The sequence below is a fragment of the Nuphar pumila genome, chromosome 2 (assembly GCF_984573655.1).
Source record: "Nuphar pumila chromosome 2, dmNupPumi1.hap1.1, whole genome shotgun sequence".
Lineage (NCBI taxonomy): Eukaryota > Viridiplantae > Streptophyta > Magnoliopsida > Nymphaeales > Nymphaeaceae > Nuphar > Nuphar pumila.
In genome coordinates this window covers 109,743,335-109,767,921 of record NC_143250.1, presented here as the reverse complement: position 1 = coordinate 109,767,921, position 24,587 = coordinate 109,743,335, and the positions used below count along the sequence as shown (strand labels likewise).

Below are 24,587 nucleotides of genomic sequence, written 5' to 3'. Positions count from 1 at the left end.
AAGAAGATGATTCTCCTTTTGGATGCAACATAAAAGTCTTATCAAAAGTCACATCTCTACTAATTATAAACTTAAGAAACTTCAGACAAGAATACCATAATTTATGATCATTTACACCTAATGCATAGGTATAGAAAATGCATAATTAGTTGAAGGAGTAACATGCTTAGGCTTATAATCACCGGTCTCCAATTCTACTTTTTATACTAGATTTTGCATGTTTTATGCATTTTCTATAGTAGATTGAGAAAATGATTATTCTCGTGGGTGCAACATAGAAGTCTCATCAAAAGTTACATATCTACTAATTATAAATTTAGGAGGCTACGGATCAAAACACCATAATCTATGACCCTTTACAACTGATGTATAGCTAAAGAAGATACATTTATTGGCTTTAGGCCCATGTTTACCCTTATTCGCATTAGTATATGCATGACAACCAAATATTCTTAAATTTAAATACTATACATCTTCTAGAGTTTTTCACTATATAGTTGTTGATGGAGATTGTTTTACCAAATAGCATGCCATATTAATAGTTTCTGCCCAAAATGATGGAGATCGATTTACCAAATAGCATGTCATATTAATAGTTTATGCTCAAAACTCCTTGTTACAACATGCATCGAGCTATCTCCAATAGGGTTTTGCTCATGTGTTCTGTAACTCTATTTTGTTGTGGCATCCTCACAACTATGCAATGTCTAAGAATCCTTTCATTCTTAGAAAACTCATTGAAATCATCAATTTAAAATTTTAAACCATTATCAGTTCTTAGCCTCTTGATGTGTTTTCTAGCTTGTTGTTTAAGCAAAACCTTTCACTTCTTAAAGGTCTTAAATATTTTATTTTTATGCTTTAAAAAATGAATCCAAACTTTCATAAAATAATTATAATTAAGAATAAGTAAATAACAAGCACCACCTTTGAAAGTAACCAGTGCAGGCCCACAAAGGTTTAAATGAATATAATCCAAAATACTCTTAGTTTTATGAATTGTAGTACTGAAGCTCACCCTTTTCTACTTCCTAAAAACACAATGCTTACAGAACTCCAACTTTTTTGTATTCTGCCCACACAAAATACCTCTCTTACTCAGTATGGTCAATCCCCTTTCAATCATATAGCTTAATCTCATGTGTCATAATTTGGTAGTATCTGAATCACACATAGATTATGACGAAATGGTAATTGAACCTATAACATTAGTACCCTGTAATACATACAGACTTTCAAGCATTTTTTCTTTTATCACAACACGAGCACCTTTACTGATTTTCATGACTCTACCTTTAGTTGAATACTTGCACTCATTTGCAGCAATAATGACAAAAGAGATAAGGTTCTTCCTTAAATTTGGACCATATCTAACATTAGTTAGAGTTCTCATTATTTCATCATGCATCATAATTTGAATTGATGTCTTGCCAATAACTTTAAAAGAAGCATTGTTGCCCGCTAATACAACTCCACAATCAATAGATTAAAAAATAGAGAACCAAACCCTATTGGAACACATATGGAATAAGCAACTAGAATCAAGAATCCACTCATCCTTAGGTGCATTCTTATCTTCACTAAGAGAATACCAAATTCATTATGACTATGGCAGTAGAGTTATTCTTTTTTTTTAACCTTATTATCATCTTTCTTATGCTTGTTCTTCAACTTAAAGCATTCAAACATGATATAGTTCTTCTTGTGACAATAGTTATAGGTCAAGTTCTTATGCTTTGACTTAGATCTTGACTTATGTTTGCTATTGTCCACATCTCTCTCCTCAATCTTCTCTCTAACAATCAAGCCTATTAAACAATCCTCACTTTCAATAGTAGTCAATTCCTTGTTGATTTGCTTGTTACTCATAAGCTTGGTTTTAACTTCATCAATCATGATAGATTCTCTTTCATAAAGCATAGTGTCTCAGAAGTTCTTATATGAGAGAGATAGGGAACACAATAATAAAAAATATTAGTCCTTATAATCAATCTTAATATTTATGTTTTTCAATTCTATAATAATAGAAATAAACTCACTGATGTGACTTCAACCATACGAAACGTATGGAGTCGCTGCTTTAAGACCATTCGATTGGTTAAGGATTTTGTCAAATAAAGTTATGTTAACCTCTCCCAAAGATTAGCGGTCATTTATTCCATAAAGATCTCTTAGAGAAATTAATTCATCAAACAAAGCTAAATAGTAGTTAGGGCTTTGTCATCCAATTCATTCTGATCATCATCACTCATGTTGAGACTCTTCTTTTCTTTTTTGAAAAGTGTCTTCTTCAATCTCATATAAGTAATCATAATCAGTACCCTCACTTGCCTTAAGTTGAAGCTCATGATGCAATCAAACTTCTCACTATCATACTTCGTTCTCAACATTATGGAATCTCCAATCGATGAAACCTCTTTGATACCAATTTGTTATGCAAAGCACAATAAAAAATAAACCAACCACAAGTTAAAGATAAAAAATAATAGAAAATGACGCAATATTTACATGCTTTGGCACTCAAGCCTATGTCCATGGGCAAAGGAGGAGCAAAAAATCCACTAGCAAATGCGAGAAAATACAAAGGCAAGATACAATTCTTTTAAAACCTTAATCCCCAATACACCTGAAACTCTCATATCCCAACTCTCAATAAGAGACGACTATATATATGATGAAAGACATAAATCCCTAGCAAGTACAAAAGAGAAAATTATAAAAGTAGCGAGGTCGGCCTAAGTTTAAAGCCCATCACAAACTTTCATTGGAAATCCCCATTATCCAGTCACCAAAATATTTTCAGATCATAGTGGGTCCAAAATTCAAGACACCCACAAGAGACGCCATGGGTGGCTATGATGGATCATGGTCGACAACCATTCTTGCCATTCCTAATAGTCATAAGTTATAATCATTTGATGCGGCTCATCGGATTGAATGCCTTGATCATCTCTCAAATAAAATCAAGATGATGGTCCCTTACTCTGATACCAATTGAGATAAAATCGTTGTTGGATTTACGAAAAAATCTATCAATCTACATACTCATGTGATCATATACAATTATCTAGTTTTATCTAGGAAAGTAGAAAAAAATTGAAAATAATAAGAAATTCAAATAAATTAGATTTATTTCACCTCAAACTGAATAAAACTCTTGAATGATCATTTTTTTATAGTTTTCCTAATTACAATCAAACTAATTACCTTATTATGATAACTTTTTAACCAAAACAAACTTATACTAAAGATATGGATCAAACACAATGATTCAATATCCAATTAATTATAAGTATCTAAATTCAAATAAAAAACAAAGCTGGATCCAAAGGGATCCAATGGACCCTGGCCGGGTTGCTTAGCTCCCCTTCTGCATTATGATGTAGTTTTGATTTTTTGGTACTGAACCTGATTACATTAGAAAGTCTGATTTGGCATGAGCTTTTCACTATCAGAATCAGAATCTAAATCCAAATTAGTTTAAGAAATATCCGATTCTGGTCGCATCTGACCCTAATCCAAAACAATTTACTTTGGGTTGGTTTAGTGTTGAGTCTTGAAGATGCAGTTAGGGCAGTTAACTAGTCCAATTTGTAAACCTGAACCCAAATTTTTGAGTATGGACATAAAAAATGTCAATCCGAATTATTATTCGGGTCAACTTGAACCCAACCTGAGTAATATGTGGGCTGGGTTTGGTTATGATTTTTGCCTGATATTCGACTCGACCTGACTTTTTGCTGGATATCCAACCCAACCCATGTGTTTTGTATGTATTTTTAGTAAATATAACTTTTGAAATTATACGGATCTGCATTTGAAATTTCATTTTTTTATCATGCAAAACCTGAACCCGACAGCTTGTTATTTGAGCAGGTTTCGGGTATATCTCCATGGATCGGATACCCGACCCGTTGACAGCCATAAATGCAAAACGGGAGGAAATTTTCCCCAAACACAAGTGGAGAGAGAGAGAGAGATGGGCGGTTGGGGAGGGATTCTAGGGTTCGACTACGGCATCGTTCAGGTGCCACTTGGCCCCGACATCTCGGGCCCTGAGCTCGTTGCAGCCGTCGCCAACGCCGGTGGTCTCGGCCTCCTTCGAGCCCCCGACTCGGTCTTCTCTCTCTCTCTCTCTCTCTCTCTCTCTCGTGTTTGTTAACCCTGAAGAAATACTGATGCCCGGGAATCCTTTTCCTTATTGCTTTGGGCTTCTTAATCACGAGCCAAGACGCGAGTCTTGTCTTGATTAAGCGAATTAGGGCATCCCAGAAACTTTCTATGCATTTTACGTGGATTCGATTTCTAGGGAATGTTTGGGGATTTTCAATTGAAAGCGTATTATGGGATTTTTGGAATTTCACGTGTGGATCGTTGCTGATTTTCTAACGCTTGGGGACATGGGCAGGAGTCTCCCGACCTGCTGAGGAAGTTGATAAAAAGGACGAGAAGTTTGACGAGCAAGCCGTTTGGCGTCTTGGCGTTTCCGCATGAGCGGAACATAAAGGTTGTACTGGAAGAGAGTTTCTGTGCTTCAGGTTTACTGGGGGGAGTATCCTATTCTCCTTGTTAATGAAGCCCATCAAGTTGGTGTGAAGGTTGTCCACCAGGTGACCCCTTGTTTCCCATCAGTATGTTAGTCGTTTACCTGCATTCAAATATTCTCACCCAATTTACACATGAAAATGGGGGTTTACGTATGAAACCAACTCCATTTTCCTGTGGGGCCCACAGTCGTCTTGGTTTTCTTTTCACGTTGACCATGCATTTGCTCTGTAAATCCATACATACCACTCCCCCGTGAATGGATTTACATATGCATTTTTTCACACATGAGATGGCCTTCCCATCATGTGATGCTTTTCCCATGGAGTCTTTTCTTATTGGTGAGAATGAAACAAATGATATATATGCAGAGGTAATATTTGCTACATTTGCTACCCTGTTTGGTAAGGAACCCAAATAGTGTAAAAATGTAACCTTTTTTTTTCAGTTTCTTTGAACATTTGACTCTCCATATGTGATCTACATATTAAGTTTACTAGAAACTGAACTTTGGATCATGTTTTTCTAGAGTATATGTCAGATTTTACGAGGGTTAAAAAATCAACGGCCTACAATGTACCAAATTTTCAAACATCAAAAAAACCTATTTTTACGTTGCAAAGCTGTGATTCAGGGGTCGATTCCTACTGGTTTGACCACCTGAATACATCCATGGGGTCAGATTTGGTCAAAACAACCTCCCCTATCAGTTCCAATTAGGGTGTTCCTTACCCATCATGATAGCATCGGCTTTTCCTGTGTTTTTTTCGCTATTCTGACTCCATAGATGTGTCTTGCATGTTCGATTTACTAAGAATTGATACCTCAATGATTTCTTTTGGATGAAAAAAAATGATATTTGGAGCCTCTAAAAAGGCAAAGTGACGACAATTGGCAATTTACAAAGATTTTGGACCGTTGACATTTTAAACTTTATAAAAACCCACATGTGTTGGAGTTGAACGCTCCAAGAGCTGGTCCCCATAAAATCAAGTACATAGATATCTATACTATCAGAATTTAAAAATAAAATGAAAAAAGCTTGAAAAACCTATTTCTCATGTTTGCATCTCTCTCTCTCTCTCTCTCTCTCTCTATATATATATATATATATATATATATATATATATATATATATATATATATATATATATATATATATATATATATATATATATATATATATATATATATGAAAATTGGAATATGTAAACCAACAAAATATGTAAACTAGTATGAACTGAGATTTTCATAGGTTTTTTGCAAATCTAACCCTGCAGATGCATTTGGCGTGGTCCATTTGCTTGGAATCAACCATTGGATCATCATAATGGGATCAAGAAATGTCATTTTGTATGCTTGAATATTTACGAAAATTCTGAGCCGTTGATTTTTAAGCCTTAAAAGATCCTTCTTATACATCGTAATCGGATGATCTATGAGTTTGCTTTTATAAAACCAAGCATCTAGATAGCATCTTTACGGTCAACTTTTAGAAAAAATAAAAAGAACTATAAAAACCTTGGTGCATATCTATGTCACATGGGTGCGGGTGCGGGGGTGCGACACTTTCAAAAAACTTGGGTGTGGGGGTACGGCAAAAAAAAAAAAAAAATATATATATATATATATATATATATATATATATATATATATATATATATAATTTGTGCAGAGGAGGGGCCGACCCTCCCCTGAAATCAGAGGGAGCAGGGAGGGGGGCTCGGCTCCTCCCCTGCCGACCCAACAAGAGAGAGAGAGAGAGAGAGAGCGAGGGGGGGAAGGGTTGGGAAAAGATCAGAAGAAGGAAGGGGACAAGGGAGAGGTTACCTGAAAGGAGAGGAGGAGGTGGCTCCGGGCATCATCGGGGTTGCGGATGGGGTTGACGCCGGCGATCGCCAAAGGTCTGCGACGAGGGAGAGGAGGAGGTGGCGTTGGGCTCCCCTGAGAGACGTCGGGAGGAGAGGAGGCGAGCGAGAGAGCAGAGCTGTGCGGGAGAGGAGAGGATTAGGGCAAAAATTTGCCCTAATCCTCTTTCGCAGCCCTTTTGATCGGACAAACAAATTTGTTTTTTATATTCGAAAATTGGACAAAAATGACCCTGGGTGCGGTCAACGCACCCAGGGTCGTGTTGACCTCACCGTGTGCCGCACGCACACCCGCGTCGCGTCGCATCGACGCGGGTGCGGCACCTGCTTTGCTGAATCCGTGTGACTTAGGTGCATATCAGTTTACATATTCCAATTATCCTATATATATATTTCCTGTATTTGCTACCGTCACCATTACCTACAAACGCTTCCTTTTTATTTAAATTTTCTTTTGGTTGTTTTTCATAAAACCAACCTTATAGATGTGATCTATGTGTTTTCTTTAGTGGGAATCGGCTTTTGAATGATCCGGTTATGACACAGGCAGGTTTTTCTAAGCCTTCAAAAATCAAGGGCCTATAATGTGTGATACTTTCTTGGGTCATAAAATCATGTTCTTTCATCGAAAAAACTTGATCCAAAAGCCGGTTCCCACTATTTTGAACATGCTGAATCCATCCATGAGGTCAGATTGGATCAAAAGGCATTTGTCCATAGTGGTGCCATTACTAAAACATTCCACCCAGCCACACACACACACACACATTATATATATATATATATATATATATATATATATATATATATAAAGTGATGCTCATAATCTTTATATGAATTGTTACATAGCTTAAACAAATTGTGCTTATTTATTGGTTGCATTAATGGTGAGCTTGCAAACTTATGTATTAAATCATTTAACTCATCATTAGGATCATGAATTCATGATAGAGAAGGACGAAGGAAATGAAATGGAAAATGCAAATGAGACTTGAGTAACGTGGATCTCATGTTGCACTTAAAATTTAAGTAGCACCGCCTCTGTATTGCTGTTTTAAGGGACTGAGGATCAATATAGCTAAGGGCCTCCTTTTTTCTATTTGTTATTCACCTTATGGAAATTAGATGCTCATATGTCACTAAACTTCTGCTTATTACTCTGCTTGCCTTTTCGAGTAGTCGCCATCATTTTCTTGAACAGTTGCTGATGAGTAAAATTCTGTTTTGCCTAAAAGAGCTATTTGAATTACCATTCACCACTGGCGACTATTATATGACATTGTTTATCTGAAGCACATGAACTCTTTATCGTGATAACTTTATGGGTCCTTATTTCCTTTGGTACTGGAATATAATTATATTATTGGGGTATAAATCTTGCAAATTCTGGGTGCATGTTAGTTTCATCATATCGTATTTGATAATTTTTTGATATTCATGTTTTGTTTGTTAACGAAAGGTTGGCAGTTATGAAGATGCACACAAGGCTGTCAATGCTGGTGTGGATGCAGTAATAGTGCAGGGATATGAAGCTGGTGGACATGTCATTGGTAAGGTAAATACAACAACAACAACAACTACACCTTCATCCCAAAACAATTGGGGTCGGCGATATGAACCAAAAAAAAAACATTCTGGGTCCTCCACATGAATCCTTCTCCTCCAATCATTTCTATCCAATGCCATGTCCTCGGTGAGGTTCAAAGCCTTCATATCCTTTCCTATCATCTCCATCCAAGTCTTCTTAGGCCTACCTCGACCTCTTTTGAGCATCTAAGGTAAATACAAACCTATTAATATATCTTTTGTGCAGAATGCTTTAATTTGTTCTCTACAATGATACTTCATATGTCTTTTCCTGTTTCAGCAGTTGATTTGTGAAAATTTATGCTTAGAAATATGGATGTTTATAGTGCTATTCTGGTTGATTTGCATCTCATTATTTTCATGGGTATTCTCTATATGAAACACTTCATTCTTTCCTAAACACTTCAATTGTTCTTGCTACAAGTAACAGACATTGGTAAGTGATAAAAGAATAATTAGCAAAAAATGAATTCATAAAATATAAGGAAAATTGGAAAATAAAATGACGCAAGAATCTTTTGGGACTTGAGAGCCATGGAAAACAACATTAAGGGCCTGTTTGGAATCTGTAGCTGGGATGGGCGTTTATGGAGTTTATGCATTTGAAAAAGTGGCAGCTGCCATATCCTGGATTTGAGGTGGTGGCTGCCAAATCCATGATTTAGTGTAAATAGAAAGGAGAAAGGGCCTCACTTCCCATCCCAAATGCATAAACGCCCATCCCAGCTCTGAGATTCCAAACAGGTCCACCAAGGTAGTTTGACCAAGATTTTACCTCGGGACCACCAAATGCATAAACACCCATCCCAGCGCTGAGATTCCGAACAGGCCCTAATATTGTCTCAAAAGTGTACAAAAAAACTGATAAATTTTCAGAGTAATTAGCAAATTACTAGTAAAATACCCATGGTATGCAGACATGGTGGGTTGGTTGGTCTTGGGTGTGTGTGTGCTGTGGGAATATGGGTTTGTAGATAGATTATTAGTTTTGCTTACGTGAATGGTTAAATGGCGAAGAATATGGATAACATGTACCTTTTGGTTATTGGTGATTTCTGTTATCTCTCAGCTGCTTGACTAAGTTATCTGGCATATTGAGTTCAAAAATAATTTGGAACATGAGGAAATGATTGTGTGATCAGTGGAAATGGTTATATGCACACAATAGCAGTAAGCTTTTCTTCTTGCACCATTTAGGTTAAAAACTAGCCATTGTTTGTCAACATCTGCTTTTTTAGGGGTCAAATGAAATAGCTGGAAGGTTAGGTCACACTGTCATAACCAAGGGGTCCCATGTTTGAATCCAATGGGGTTATCCCTCAGTTTTTTTTTTTTTTTTTTGGGGGGGGGGGGTTGTGTTTGAAGGGAAGTTGGGCCTTCCATTAGATCTGTGTTACCATTTTGTTGGTGTAGGCCAGCTCGTATTTCCCCTGTAATTTTAACTTTGACAAATCAGGTGGTTGATGATGTTTCGAACAAGACTCTTAAATTCCTATCATACAATCATTTTTTTAGGAGGCCATGTGACTTAGTCCTTAATGTATCCTTCCAAATCCTCTCACTCACAAGGAAAAGAGGGAAACTGACCACACCCTAAGGAAGGATGGGAAAATCTTCATCTCTGAGCACTATGAGTAGCTGTAAATTTTCTGCCTTCTCAAAATCCAAAACAAAATATGTATTCTTGTAACATATTTCTAGTATGAACTTCTTACATCCATTAATGGACTAGGAGTAAGCATAAAGTTCCTATATAAATATAACTGCAGCCATATAATTCAAATATTGACAAAATAATATATGGGTTTGTCTCTTCCCTTTATATATGTGCTGCACAAGTTCCAGGTCAAAAATTATTCTTACCTGGTAGATAGAAATATTTTTGACCAACTAAGGAAGTAGTAAGGAAAGGCCAGTGACACTGGCTTGTGGTTTCTTCTCTAAAATATTATAGCCTTGGTAGTGATGGGAGTGTAGTGAAGCTTGGTGAGCACGAAATACCGGTGGATGATTCTTTCAAATATTTGGGATCTATCATTCAAAAGTATGGAGAAATTGATGGAGATGTAAATCATAGGATAAAGGTTGGGTGGATGAAATGGAAGAGTGCAACTGGAGTGTTGTGCGATCGTAGAATGCCATTGCGGTTGAAGGGAAAGTTTTATAGGACGACTATTAGGCCCGCTTTACTATATAGTACGGAATGTTGGGCTGTCAAGAGACATCATATTCAAAAAATGAGTGTAGCTGAGATGCGTATGCTGAGATGGATGTGTGGAAATACAATAAAAGATAAGATTCGGAACGAGGAGATACGTAAGAAGGTAGGCGTTGCACCCATTGAAAATAAGATGAGAGAGAATCGTTTACGGTGGTTTGGACATATTCGACGAAGGCCTAATGATGCTCCAGTTAGAAGGATGGAGAAATGGAAAAATATATTAGTTAAAAGAGGTTGGGGTAGGCCTAGGAAGACATGGATGGAGGTGATAAGAAAGGATATGAATGCTTTGAACCTCACCGAGGACATGGCATTGGATAGAAATGAATGGAGGAGAAGGATTCATGTGGAAGACCCATAATGATTTTCTTTGTTGGTTCATATCGCCGACCCCAATTGTTTTGGGATGAAGGCGTAGTTGTTGTTGTTGTTGTTGTAGAGGTGGGCCACATAAGGCAGGGTGTTTGTGGGGCCCCACCCAAGGTTTTTACTCTCTTCCGCAAAGGTTCCTCATCACAAAAAGATATTGCGCATTTATACTGTCAGTATTTGTTCCTAGATTATTCGTTCTTAAAGCCATGTTTATATGATTCATTTTATGCTGGTAAAACTACTAATGGCACATTGTTGTCATAAATAGTAAATACAATGTTCAATATTATAAGATTCACATTTATAGTTTTCATAACATTAAAAAATGTAAAAGAACATGGAATAGAACTTGTGAATGTTATAGCTGCTTTCTTAGTTAATTTTGACCTTACGTGGCATTAAACTCAGAATCGAGCTTACATATAATGTGTTATATATATATATATATATATATATATATATATATATATATATATATATATATTGCCCAACAAGGGCATTTTGGTCATTTCACATTATGTAACTAGGTTAGCTAAATATTTGTTTACTTTTTTAAATAAATGTATTTTTTATAGCCATAAGGGGATCTATGGGGATTACCCATAGAGACGTTGGGGCTGCTCCCAACGTCTTTATAGGAGCTCCCAAGGCTCCCTTTCTTTTGTGTTGTTGTGTATAAATAGGGACACATTGTCCCCATTTATTTCATGCTTCTCACTAAGCATTTTATTATTAAAATCTATATTTTTTACAGTGTGTTGCAAGCCCTAGTTGGCTTATTGTGTTATCCTTAAGTGGATTTGTGGTTGTGCATATTATATCGTGTGTTTGTATGCCCTTAGTTGGCTTGTATTTATTTTTTGCTCATTTCATTACATGGTACCAGAACAATAAGGCTCTCAATTTTGAGGAAAGTGTTTGTGTTTGTGAAGAAGCATCCAAAAGTGTTCTTGTGATCGTGGTACTTGCAAATGGTCATACTCTTCTACATCTCTCCCCTCTTTCTCTATCATTCAAATGGGGCATGAACAAAAGATTGACCTTTCCTTCAAGCTCAATGGTACCAACTATATAATGTGGGCATGCTCGATCCAAAGCCATTGAAAATCATCAATTAAAAATAGAAGATTGGGAGAGTAGTCTTGCTAAGATTCTTGCATGCTTCATGAATAGTGTTGAAATGAAAATTTGTGCTAATATTGCCAAATTTAGAAAGGCAAATGAAGCTTGGTTATTTATGAAAGACATGTATATTAAAAAAGATCTTGCAAGAGAAAATTAGAACAACCAAACAAGGGGGCATGAGTATCCATGATTCCTTTAGTGCATTATTCCCTCTTTGGGATGAATTGGCACTATTAGATCCTAAGTGGGTGGCCACCGAAGACGTGAAACTTAGGCGGGAACAAATGAAAAAAAAAATATTTTTATATGGATTACGTTCGGAGTTTGAACAAGTAAGATCTTCTCTCCTTCATAGGATATCTTCACTTCCCTTAGAAGATGTTGTCGAAGTATGCCAAGAAGAAACTCGTCTTGGCATGGTTAAAAGAGGAAATGAAGTAATAATAACCGTATCTAGGCCCGAAAACAATATTAGAGCATATAGACCTCCACAATTTGGGAGGCAAAATGGTTCATGGAACAACTATGGAGGATCTAAAAAGCCTATTTGTCACTTTTGCAATGAGTCGGGTCACATTAGACCACTTTGTCCAAAGCTTAGGAACAAGTGGCTTCTGCAGAAGAATCTACACCAAAGAAAGAGGAAGAAGGCAAAAGTAGATGAGAACTAAAAGATACACTTCGTCAATTAACTATGATACTTCAACAAATGCTCAAATTTCCATCCTCTACATCGGGTGCCGCCATTGCCTCCTCTTCATATCCCGGTGAGTGCTTATGGATTCTTGACTCGAGAGCTTCCTTTCATATGACTCCACATGAGATTACTTTATCCGACGTATGAACTAACCTAAATTTTTCGCCGATGGAACATCTTTAAAAATTAAAAGTATTAGAAATTTATATTCTCAAAACTTTTTTGTTCAAAAAATTAGGATTGTGCCTAAGTTAAATTTAAATATTTTTTTCATTTCTCAAATTACCGACCATCGATGCGAAATCTTATTTTCATCTAAAAGTTGCTTTATGTAGGATCTCCGGTCCGAGAAATGGATTGGGCAAGGCCATACGAGGGAAGATCTCTATTTCATGGACTCTTTATCTCTTCCACCAAAGTTTTTTTGTAATTATGTCTAGGATAATGATATTGAAACTTGGTATAAAAGACTACTTTTTCCTTTTAAGGAAAAAATTTGTAAAGAAAAAGATGTGGTGTGCACGGATTGTATATTTGGCAAAATAAAATCTATCCATTTTCCAAATAGAACTTTTATATCTAAAAGACCATTTGAGTTAGTGCATTCAGATGTTTAGGGTCCTTCTCCGGTTATATTGAAAGGAGATTATTCATATTATGTGACATTTATAACTGACTTTACTAGATATGTATGAGTCTACTTTCTCAATTTAAAATCAGATGTATTTTTTTTAAAGAATTTTATATGATAGTCAAAATTAATGTCAAAGTAACATTGCCATACTTAGATCTGATTCGGGTGCTCAAAACTACTTAATACAAAATGAAATTTGTGATCAAAGGTCTTGTACTAGAACTCCTCAACAAAATGGGCTAGCGGAAAGAAAACATAGACATATTATAGGAACTGCTAGGGCCCTCTTTATTTCTAAGAATATTCCAAAATCTTTTTGGGCTGAAGCTGCATTGACTTCAGCATATTTAATAAATCAAATTTCATCATCCTTGCAAAATATTTCTCCTTGTGAAAAGTTATTTAAAATAACACCCGACTTCAAAAGATTATTGATTTTTTGTTATAAATATTTTGTACTCATATACAAAAGAGATAAATTATCCCCAAAAGCCATTGAACGTGTCTTCATTGGATATGGGGAAAAACAAAAGAGATATAGATGTTTTGACTTTAAAAATAACAAACTTTATGTTTATAAAGATGTGACCTTAGAAAATGAGAATGGCTTTGATAAAAAAAATGAAAAAGACGAAGTAGACTATACCTTTTTATTTGATCTCACTCCAAGGAATGATAATAAGACTTTGAATAATGATAATGTTGATGATAACCATCCTGGTATGAGAGTATAGAACCTTGTGATCATCATACTATGGATAGTGATATAGTGGATGAGAGATCTACTGAAGGCATATGTGTTGATACTCGGCGTGAGGAAAATAACCCTCAAAATGCTTTAGAAAAATATTCTTCTCCTGAAGAAGAATCTTTAGATAAAAATTTAGAGATTGACCGTAATCCTTGTATAGAATAATCCAACCTTAGGAGATCTAGTCGTCCTTCTATTCTACCTAATATGTTTGTGTCTTATGACTCCTTGTCTCCACACTATAGAGCATGCCTAATAGCATTACATTCTTATCATGAACCATCTAATTATAATGAAGGCAACAACTTCTCTCATTGGAATGAAGCTATGAAGATGGAATTAGATGCCCTTATGAAAGCCAAAACATGAAAAATAACTACTTTACCTTTAGGAAAGAAAACCATAGGTTGCAGATGGGTGTTTAAAGTTAAAACCAAGAGTGATGGAAGTCTAGAAAGATATAAAGCAACGCTAGTTGCCAAAGGTTATTCTTCAAGAATATAAAATTGAATATGAAAAAACTTTTGCCCCCATAGCTAGGATGACTACGGATAGAACCCTAATGACCGTAGCTTCCATACAAAATGATCTATCTATCAACTAAATGTCAAAAATGTTTTTCTCAATAGATAATTAAATGTAGAAATTTATATGGACCCCCTACCGGGTTTTAGTATTGACAAAGAAAAAAAATTTAGATTATGAAAGGAGTTATATGGTCTCCAACAGGCCCCAAAAGCCTGGTATGATAGATTTAGTAGTGTCATGGTTCATTTAGGCTTTTGTTCTTATTATACTGACAATGCTGTTTTGTTAAAAGTACAGATACTAATATTGTCATTCTTCTGTTATACGTAGATCACATGATAATAACAGGAAATGATGAACAAAGAGTTAATGAAATTAAAAATGCTTTAAAAGAAAATTTTGGTATGTCTGACTTGGGAATTTTAAGATATTTTTTAGGTATTTAAGTCGCCTACTCTCCTCGAGGTTATATTCTTTCTCAGATGAAGCTTTCTGTTGATATTTATACTAAGTCTTGTATTACAGAGAAAGTGGAGACACCTGAAGTTGTCAATGCAAAGTTGAGGCTTGAAGATGAGACACTTCTGGACGATCTTACTCCATATAGATCGTTGATTGGATCACTTACTTATTTAACAATCACCTGGCTAGACATAACTCATGTTGTTCATTCTGCCAGTCAATTTCAACATGCTCCAACCACCGTACACATGAGTATTGCATTGCGGATTGTGAGATATATAAAGAATTTTATAAATAAAGGTTTTTTTTTTATCTTCGTCTTTAGATTTGCTTGTTTATACTAAGGGTTGGAAATCCAAATGATACAATCTCAACTATTGTTTTTTGTGTTTTTTTAGGAGATTCCCTTATTTAATGGCGGTGCAAGAAGCAGAAGAAAGTTTCACTATCATCTACTGAAGTTGAATATAGGTCTATGACTATGACAAATATGAAACTTGTACGGCTAAGAAATCTTCACAAAGATATGAAAATAGACATCTCTAGACTTTCGAAGATATGTTGCGACAACAAGAGTACCATCTATATTGTCAACAACCACACCTTCCATGTGTGTACCAAGAATATCGAAATGGATTACCATTATGTACGAGATTAATATTTGAAAGGAATCATCGAGCTTTCATATGTTATGAGTGTAGAATAAGATGGGATGTACAGCCACCTGTGTGTGTAGAGAGAGAGAGAGACGGCTGCACAATAGAACTCGTTAACTTAATTGATTAGGGCTTCTCTCTATATTAAATAGAGAGAGGCAAAAAGAGAAATTACATAAACCTCTAATATAAAAGAACTTAAAACAAAGAACCACCTATTCTCAACACTCCCCCTCAAGCTGGAGCATAGATATCAATCATGCTCTGCTTGTCACAACATTTTGAAAATTTTGGCCTAGCAAGAGGCTTTGTAAACATATCTGCAACTTGGTCTTCCGACTTTAGGTATTTGGTAGTGATATGACCAGCTTGAATCATATCTCTTACATAGTGGCAATCAACCTTAATGTGCTTTGTTCTCTCATGAAAGACAGGATTGTTTGCTATATATGTTGCCGCTTTGTTATCGCACATCATGGTCATTGGAGAGGGAACCTTCACCTGGAGATCATGAAGAACAGTGCAAACCCACATCAATTCAGCAGTTGTTTGGGCCATAGTCCGATATTCTGATTTTGCACTCGACCTGGAAACCACATTTTGTTTCTTACTTCTCCATGAAATCAAGTTGTCTCCCAAAAACACATAGAATCCTGTGGTAGATTTTCTATCTACTACAGATCCAGCATAGTCAGCATTAGAATAGGCTACTATCTTCAGAGTTCCACCTTTTCTGAACGATAGCCCTTTTCCAGGAGATGATTTTAGATATCTGAGAATCATTATGACTGCATTCCAGTGTACCTCAGTTGGTTTGTCCATAAACTGGCTAACTTTGCTTACTGCTAAAGCAATATCCGGCCTGGTCACAGTTACATATAATAACTTCCCTACTCGGGAGTGATAGCTTTTGCTATCAACTGGTTTTGACCCTTCTTCAAACAACTGAACTTTATGGTCCATGGGAATATTTGTTGGTTTAGCTCCCAACGTGCCCGTTTCCTTTAATAAGTCAAGAACATACTTCCGTTGAGACAAAACCATCCCTTCACGGCTCCTAGCAACTTCTATACCCAGAAAATACCTGAGTGAACCAAGGTCTTTTGTAACAAAGTGTTTTTGAAGATGAGCCTTTGTGGCTTCAATAGCTTTCACATCATCTCCTGTAAGAATGATGTCATCCACATATACCACCATAACAACTATGCAGAGCTAGTTTTCTTTATAAAAAGAGTATGATCTGCTGCTGATCTATTAAAGCCAAAGCTTGACATTACTTCAAACAACTTTTGAAACCATGCACGAGGACTTTGTTTCAAGCCATAAATCGCCTTTCTCAATCTACACACCTTCTGACACTCCCCTTCAACCTCAAAGCCTGGAGGTTGTTGCATGTAAACGGTCTCAGATAGATCCCCATATAGAAATGCATTTTTCTCATCTAATTGGCACATGCTCCAACCATGCTAAACAACTACTGAGAGAACAAGACGGATGGTACCCATCCGTGCAACAGGAGAAAAAGTTTCAAAGAAGTCAATTCCATATGTCTGAGTATACCCTTTCACGACTAATCTGGCCTTGTACCTTTCAATAGAACCATCAGATTTGTACTTTATTGTATATACCCATTTACATCCAACAATGTCAGCATCTGCTGGGGAATCAACTAGATCCCAGGTATGCTGAGATACCAAAGTTGTCATTTCTTCTTGCATAGCCAGCTTCCAGCGATTATCAAGTGTTGCCTGTTGATAGTTCAGAGGAATAGTTTCAGCAGACAAGGCTGAAATAAAAGACTTCATCTGATGTCCAATTCTGGCATGGGAGACAAAATGAGATATGGGATATAAGGTACATTGTCTTGTCCCCTTTCGTAGAGCAATAGGCCTGTTATCATCATCCTGAAGATCACTATTGTCAGTAGAACTTACCTCAGGAGAAGAAGAGGATGAAGGCTCTTGCGGAAGTAGAGCTCTACGCACATATACCAATGGAGGATTATTAAATCTGGAAGAGGATGAAGTTTGGTTCGGCAATGAGGGCACATATTCCAAAAGAAAAGGAGGTATAGGTAATGGAAAAGACTCAGCTGGATCAACCTACAGCGGAGAACCGGAACTAGAGTAATATGGAGAGGATTCCAGGAAAGATACATCCGCACTGACATACTCTCGACGAGAAATAGGATCATAACATCGATAGCCCTTTTGATTTTTTGGATAACCGATAAATATGCATTTTGTAGCTTGAGCGGCTAATTTATCGCGGTCAGGGCCAAGTTTGTGTACAAAACAAACACATCCAAATATTTTTGGTGAGAAAGAAAAAAGTGAGGCATTAGGTTTTAGGATATGTAATGGAATTTGATCACCCACAGAAGACGAGGCATGCGGTTGATCAGATAGCAAGCAGTGGTAATCGCATCACCCCAGTATAACGCAGGAACATTGGATTGAATCAGAATGGTCCTGGCAACATCAAGGAGGTGCCGATGTTTTCGCTCAGCCACCCCCATTTTGTTGAGATGAATAGGCACAGGAAGTTTGGGGTTGGATGCCATGATCTTGGTAAAATTATAACAGACCTTTTGATTTAAACTCGAGAGCATTATCAGTGCAAACAATCTTGACAATAGATTCAAACTGAGTTTTATTTCAAGAATTAGGGATTTAATAAGACTTGGAACTTCAGATCGTTCTTTTATTAAAAATACCCATGATAACTTAGAGAAATCATCAACAATAACAAGATAATAACGACACTGAGTCCTAGTAGGAATCTTACTAGGACCCATACATCTGCATGAAGAAGTTCAAAAACTTTATTACTAGACTGACTCTGACTCGAAGGGAACAAACTTCGATGATGCTTGCCCAACTGACATGCTTCACACTGAAATGATGTGGTGGAAGGAATCTGAGGAAAGACCGACTGAAGCTTTGACAATGAAGGATGACCAAGACGACGATGCCACTGAACAGAACTGAATGAATGTTCCACTGCAGCATGAACAAAACCCATTGGATGATGTAGGTAGTAAATTCCATTTTCTTCATAGCCTCCACCAATCTTCTTCCCCGTCAGCAAATCCTGAAAATGACAACCCATTGGATCAAATATTACTCTACAGTTTTGTTCTTTTATAAGGCAACTCGCAGAAAGTAAACTTTGAGGAAATTTTGGAGCATGAAGAGCATTTTTCAACTGTAATGAGGAGGATATAGAAATATTTCCCTGACCAACAACCGGGGAGGAGCTCCCATCGGCTAATGAGACTCCAAGTTGAGCCTTAATATCCTTTAGATCTGAAAAAACACGTGAATTTTCACACAAATGTCTGGATACACCAGAGTCAATAACCCACTTACTATCAGTCGGATGGAGATGATTTCCGGTTGAATAGGCAACACTAGCTACAGGAGGGGTGGAACTCAAAGGTCGAAGAGCGATCAACTCATCATATTCCGCACGACTAAGGGTGATACTACTTTCATTTGCAGTGATATTCTCTTGTGCATTTGTTGTCTCAATAGTAGTAACATTTGCTTTAGGAGTATATGACTTTGATGAAGAAGAGGTTGGCCGACCATGCTTATCCCAGCAACGATCTTCTAAATGTCCAGATTTTCCACAGAATGTACATTGAAGCTTTCCTCTGCCTCCCATACCACGTCTACGGCCTCGTCCTCTGATATTCTGAATATTTTCACGCCCATAACTAGATGGGACAACAAGAGCAGATGACTGAGTCACAGGCTGAGATTGTGGCAGAGAGATCGCAAGTCTACTCAGACGATTGTAAGTATCAACAAGAGTGGGAACATCTGATCCAGTCAACATTTGAACTTTTGCAACAGAAAAATCTGAAGAAAGACCTGTAAGAAAACGAGCAACCATGGTTTGTTCTTGATGATCCTTTTGCTTCGAGCAACAAAGAGGCCTGTGAGCATTAAGTCTTTCAAACGTGGCTTTGACAGAAGCATAGTACTGGGCCAAGGTTTGATCTCCCTGTTGCAAGTTATATATTTCCTGTTCGACTTGCAGGATACGACTCACATTCGTTTCTTGTGAGTATGTATCACGAAGATTGTCCCACATCAGTTTGGTTGTATTATAGTAGATCAATCCATCTGCAATATGGGGTTCGACACTATTCATGATCCATGACATAACTATGTCATTATCTTCATCCCAAGTAACATATTTTCCCAATTTCTCAGAGGGTTCGCCTTCCAACAAAATATGTTTTTGACGATGTCCAGATACCGACATCATAAAAGTTCTGGACCACCTGGCATAGTTGGTTTCATTTAACCTTAAGGAAGAGCCATACGAGAAGGGGTTGGCAAAAGCCTTATACTCCCCAATATGTTCCATTTTGGAATCACATTTCGAAGTTTCAGCCATACTGAAGATGTGATCCAAAAAATAAAAAAAATTATCTCACTTGAACAGCAAGTGTTCAAGAGGAATTTTCAACTCAGCAGGAAATCACACCTGTTGTTTCCACCACAAACAGCAGCCCACACACAAAACAAAATTCAACACAGCAGGAAATCACACCTGCTATTTTCCACGACAGAAGAGTAACTTAAGCTACCATGCTTCCTTTAAAAAAAAACTCGACACAGCAAGGAGTCACAACTGCTGAAAACCACATTCTGAAATAAACCAACCCACCAAAAAAAACAACTAAAGTTCAGTTGTTGTTGATACCACAGAAATCACGAACATTGCTGCACCCAAACACATCACGACCAATGATAGAATGCAGTCGCAAAACAAAATATTCACTACACCTGCTCTTCTCCAACATATAAGGCACGACATCCAGTAAGTCTTCAGGGCACAGTTAGACAGATCAATGATATTTCGATCACAAGCAATCAACACAGAAAAGAAAGCTGCATTCACGGCAGAATTCTGATCACACGCAATCAGCACAGGAAAGAACTCAACAAAAATTCTGATCACACGCAATCAGCACAGGCGAGAACTCAGCAATCACGGCAACACAGAAAAAAAAAAATTCTTCTGCTCCCAAACAGCAGGAACACACCTCGACAAGAACTCAGCAATCACGGCAACACAGAAAAAAGAAGATTTCTGCTGCTCCCAAACATCAGGAATACATTTCGACAACTCACGAACCAAAAAAAATCACGTCATAGCAGAAACAGGACTCGGCAACACTAGGTCGCAGCAGGAGATCCAAATGAGGAGAATAGATCTAGGTCTTCTCCTTAGATCTGACGACAGATCTGGGTAACATCCCAGATCTGTTATCAGATCTTCCCCAATCAACCACCACCAAACCTGATTTTAAGAAGTCGTAGGGTTATTGCTCCTCGTTGATGAAAATCAGACCCTGTTGATCACGCTCCCAAGATCGAGGGCTTTGATACCATGTAGAATAAGATGGGATGTACAGCCACCTGTGTATATATATATATATATATATATATATATATATATATATATATATATATATATATATATATATAGAGAGAGAGAGAGAGAGAGAGAGAGAGAGAGACGGCTGCACAATAGAACTCGTTAACTTAATTGATTAGGGCTTCTCTCTATATTAAATAGAGAGAGGCAAAAAGAGAAATTACATCTAAGTCCTTATGAGGACAAAATTTCAGAAAACCTCTAATATAAAAGAACTTAAAACAAAGAACCACCTATTCTCAACAATGAGTATCAACTTGTCGACTTTTTCACTAAAGCTCTTGCTGCACCTTGTTTCATATTCTTACTTAACAAACTTTCAGTGTATACACCGTAAGTTTGAGGAGGGGTGTTAAAATATGTATATATATATATATATATATATATATTCTTAAATATAAAATAATATATATAATGCTCAACAGGGGCATTTTGGTCATTTCACATAATGTAACTAGGTTAGTTATATATTTTTTTACTTTTTTAAATGAATGTATTTTTTATAGCCATAAGGGGCTCTATGGGGATTGCCCATAGAGAAGTTGGGGCTGCTCCCAACGGCTATAAATATAGCCGTTGGGAGCTCCCAAGGCTCCCTCTCTCGTGTTGTTGTGTATAATTAGGGACACATTGTCCTCATTTATTTCATGCTTCTCACTAAGCATTTTATCAATAAAATCTATATTTTTTACATTATGCTGAGAGCCCTAGTTGGCTTATTGTGTTATCCTTAAGTGGATTTGTAAAGATTTCCTAAATGTTGGTCTTGCATAATCATCAAACATTGTAAATCCCATAACTGTAAAATATATCAAGTTCCAAAGCCTATTCTCATAGCTTGGAAACAAGAATATTCTTCCAGAATTATTGTTAAGGGTGGGATATAGCGAAACTTACTGTGAAGTATAAAATTGCAAGCAAGGTATAAAATATAAACCATAACGAGTGAATATAAAGAATCTGATAAGTCAATATACCGATAATCCTTGTTACTAAGCTTAAGTGGTAAGGTTTTCATATGGGAAATGTGTTTTGCTGAGGCCCATCACCCACTTCTTCATACAGCCGACTCCATGTGAATATAATATTTGAATACCATGGTATAATGGGAAATCCATTTAAAATGGGAAAATACTATGACCTTTTCAACATAATGCAATTTTAAAATATTGTGCTGTATTGCAACAATATTGTTGATAATTTCATTGTATTCTCAACTCCATTTTCTTTTTATATTTAAATATGCTTTTTCTTTTTTCACTTTTCATAATTATGATTTTTTCTATTTTTTTTACATCTTTATTTACTATTATTCATTATCTAAGATTTTCTGTATGAGAGCGAGAGAGAGTTAACAAAAAAAACCATAATATCCTAAGATTTTGCTTGCAGAGCTGTAGCCGAGACTGAGCATGACAAAAACAATGTATATGTAACTTTTGTCACTTCATGCCCCTTGTTTCCCAAAAGTTCAACTTTTAGTGCAGCAATGTTTTACTAGTCATTGCCTTATTTTTTAAATCTTGTACAGGAGAGTCTAATGGCACTATTGCCAAGAGTGGTTGATCTGGCTTCAAGACATGATATACCAGTGATTGCTGCAGGAGGCATTGTGGATGCACGGGGTTACGTTGCTGCTTTGGCTCTTGGTGCCAAAGGTGTTTGTATGGGTACAAGGTTGGCACTTCAAAAGATTTGTTATCAAATTGTGTAAATGGTACATGAACTATGTCACATAGGTGCGGGTGCGGATGTGGCGATGCGGCACTTTAAAAAAACTTGGGTGCGGTGGTGCAGGGAGGGTGTATATATATATATATATAATTTTTAACAGTTTTAAGTTAACACTGTGTATGTGTGCTGGTATGCAGATTTGTAGCTGCAGAAGAAAGCTATGCTCATCCAGCTTACAAGAAAAAGATTGTTGAAATGACTGAAACTGAATATACCAATGTGTTTGGACGTGCAAGGTGGCCTGGTGCACCCCACCGTGTTCTCAAAACAACCTTCTTTGATGAGTGGGGGCATCTTCCAGCAGATGAGACAGAGTTGGGCCAACCAGTCATTGGTCGTTCTACAATAAATGAAGTGGTATTGATCTCTCTTGTTAATGTTGAGGGTATAATGTTTTCAGTCGTAGGGCATTCAGTTCTTTCACTATGCTTACCCTGTAGAATATATACCAAGATGCTATCTGGAGTTTTCTTAAACTTGGACAACATTGGTGGATATTGCAATAATTAGGTTTGTAGTGATACATGTTAGGGATGCGCTGTACAGTAGTATCCATATTCCATAGTCATTCTTTTTACCTACTCATTCGTTAGCTGGAAAATTTTGACTGCTGCTGGAAATGTTTCACGTTCTTTGCTCATTCTGACTTTTCATAGGAATTTGTGGAATATTTGATCATTTGTAAATATGGCAGTTATGAAAGAGCTTACTGTAAGTACTTTAAGCTCTCTTCTTTTTCGCAAAGATTATGTGGATTGCCTAATTCTCTGAAGTTTTACAGTTGTAAACCTCTGTAGAACCTGATCTCTGAAAAGTGCTGCTCTCTTTTGTCTTTTTTAATTTGGACGAAAAAGAAGGCATGGAATCTTGCAGCTGTTCTCATTCAGATGTACTTTCTAAGCACTTCTGGAAGCTTTAACCTATTCTTCCATTCTTACACGGGCAGAGTTGTCAAGCTTCATCACTTGTTAGTTTTCCAAATTGAGAGGCATGTTTACTTGGAAATTATTGGCTACTCGTGTTCCAAACCTGATTGAAAAAATGCTATTTTTTAATTTTTTTGGATCTGACCCTCCACTTGTGATCTGCGTGCTTGGTTGAGGAGGGACCTGCCTGGATCATTATTTTCCAACATATATGCGGGTTCTTCAGGGTGTTGAAAAATCAACCTACAACATACCAAAATTGTACCCCTCTAAAAATCATGTTTTTACGCTGAAAAATACAATCCAAGGGCCGATCCATACTTAACTGATCATGCTGAACACATCTATGTGGTCGGATTTGGTCAACACAATTTGCCCCTATGAGATACAAATAGGGGCTTTTGAACCCATGGGTGTAACTATTATTTTCCCTTTCACCTCTACCCTGATTAACCATGGTGTATAAGCCTTAAGCTAGATTTTATCTGCTGCTAACAGTTTGAGAAATGTCACATATGTGACTGGGTCATTTCAACTTGCTTCCTATGAAATTCAGTTTTGACTACTCTCTCTCTCTCTCTCTCTCTCTCTCTCTCTCTCTCTCTCGCTCGCTCGCTAAACTTCTTATCTATTATTATCAGGATGTGAAAATTCGTCGTTTTGCTGGCACTGCTGCAAATGCAACAACACAAGGTGATATTGAAAGCATGGTAATGTATGCTGGCCAAGGGGTGGGGCTTATTTAAGAGATTTTGCCAACTGGGGAGATATTGAGAAGGCTTGTGGATGGTGCTCGATTGATAATTCAGCAGCAATTGGGGTCACTTGATGCGATAAATTGAACTATCTTACAGAATATTACCATTATCTTTGACACATTAGTGGCTTAGTCTCCATGGATGCACGTTCTATTTTTCAGTTGCCAACTGAAGCATATCATGTATATCTTTTCCCCAAGTCTTAGACCAAGTGTATAATTTGCAATTATTATTTCTCAGGTTCTATATGCCACGGTCTTGGTTTA

At 36.9% G+C, this 24,587-nt stretch overlaps 1 protein-coding gene across 1 annotated transcript; it reads left to right on the top strand.

Annotated features, from left to right (window-relative positions):
• The first annotated feature begins 3,979 nt into the window (after nt 1-3,979).
• LOC149846690 (Aldolase-type TIM barrel family protein) lies at nt 3,980-24,587 on the top strand. Its single transcript, XM_089992177.1, is given in 7 exon segments — nt 3,980-4,117; nt 4,409-4,521; nt 4,523-4,610; nt 7,873-7,968; nt 22,435-22,580; nt 22,775-22,994; nt 24,205-24,587. Coding segments are annotated over 7 exon segments (1,002 nt in total). The 3' UTR covers nt 24,406-24,587.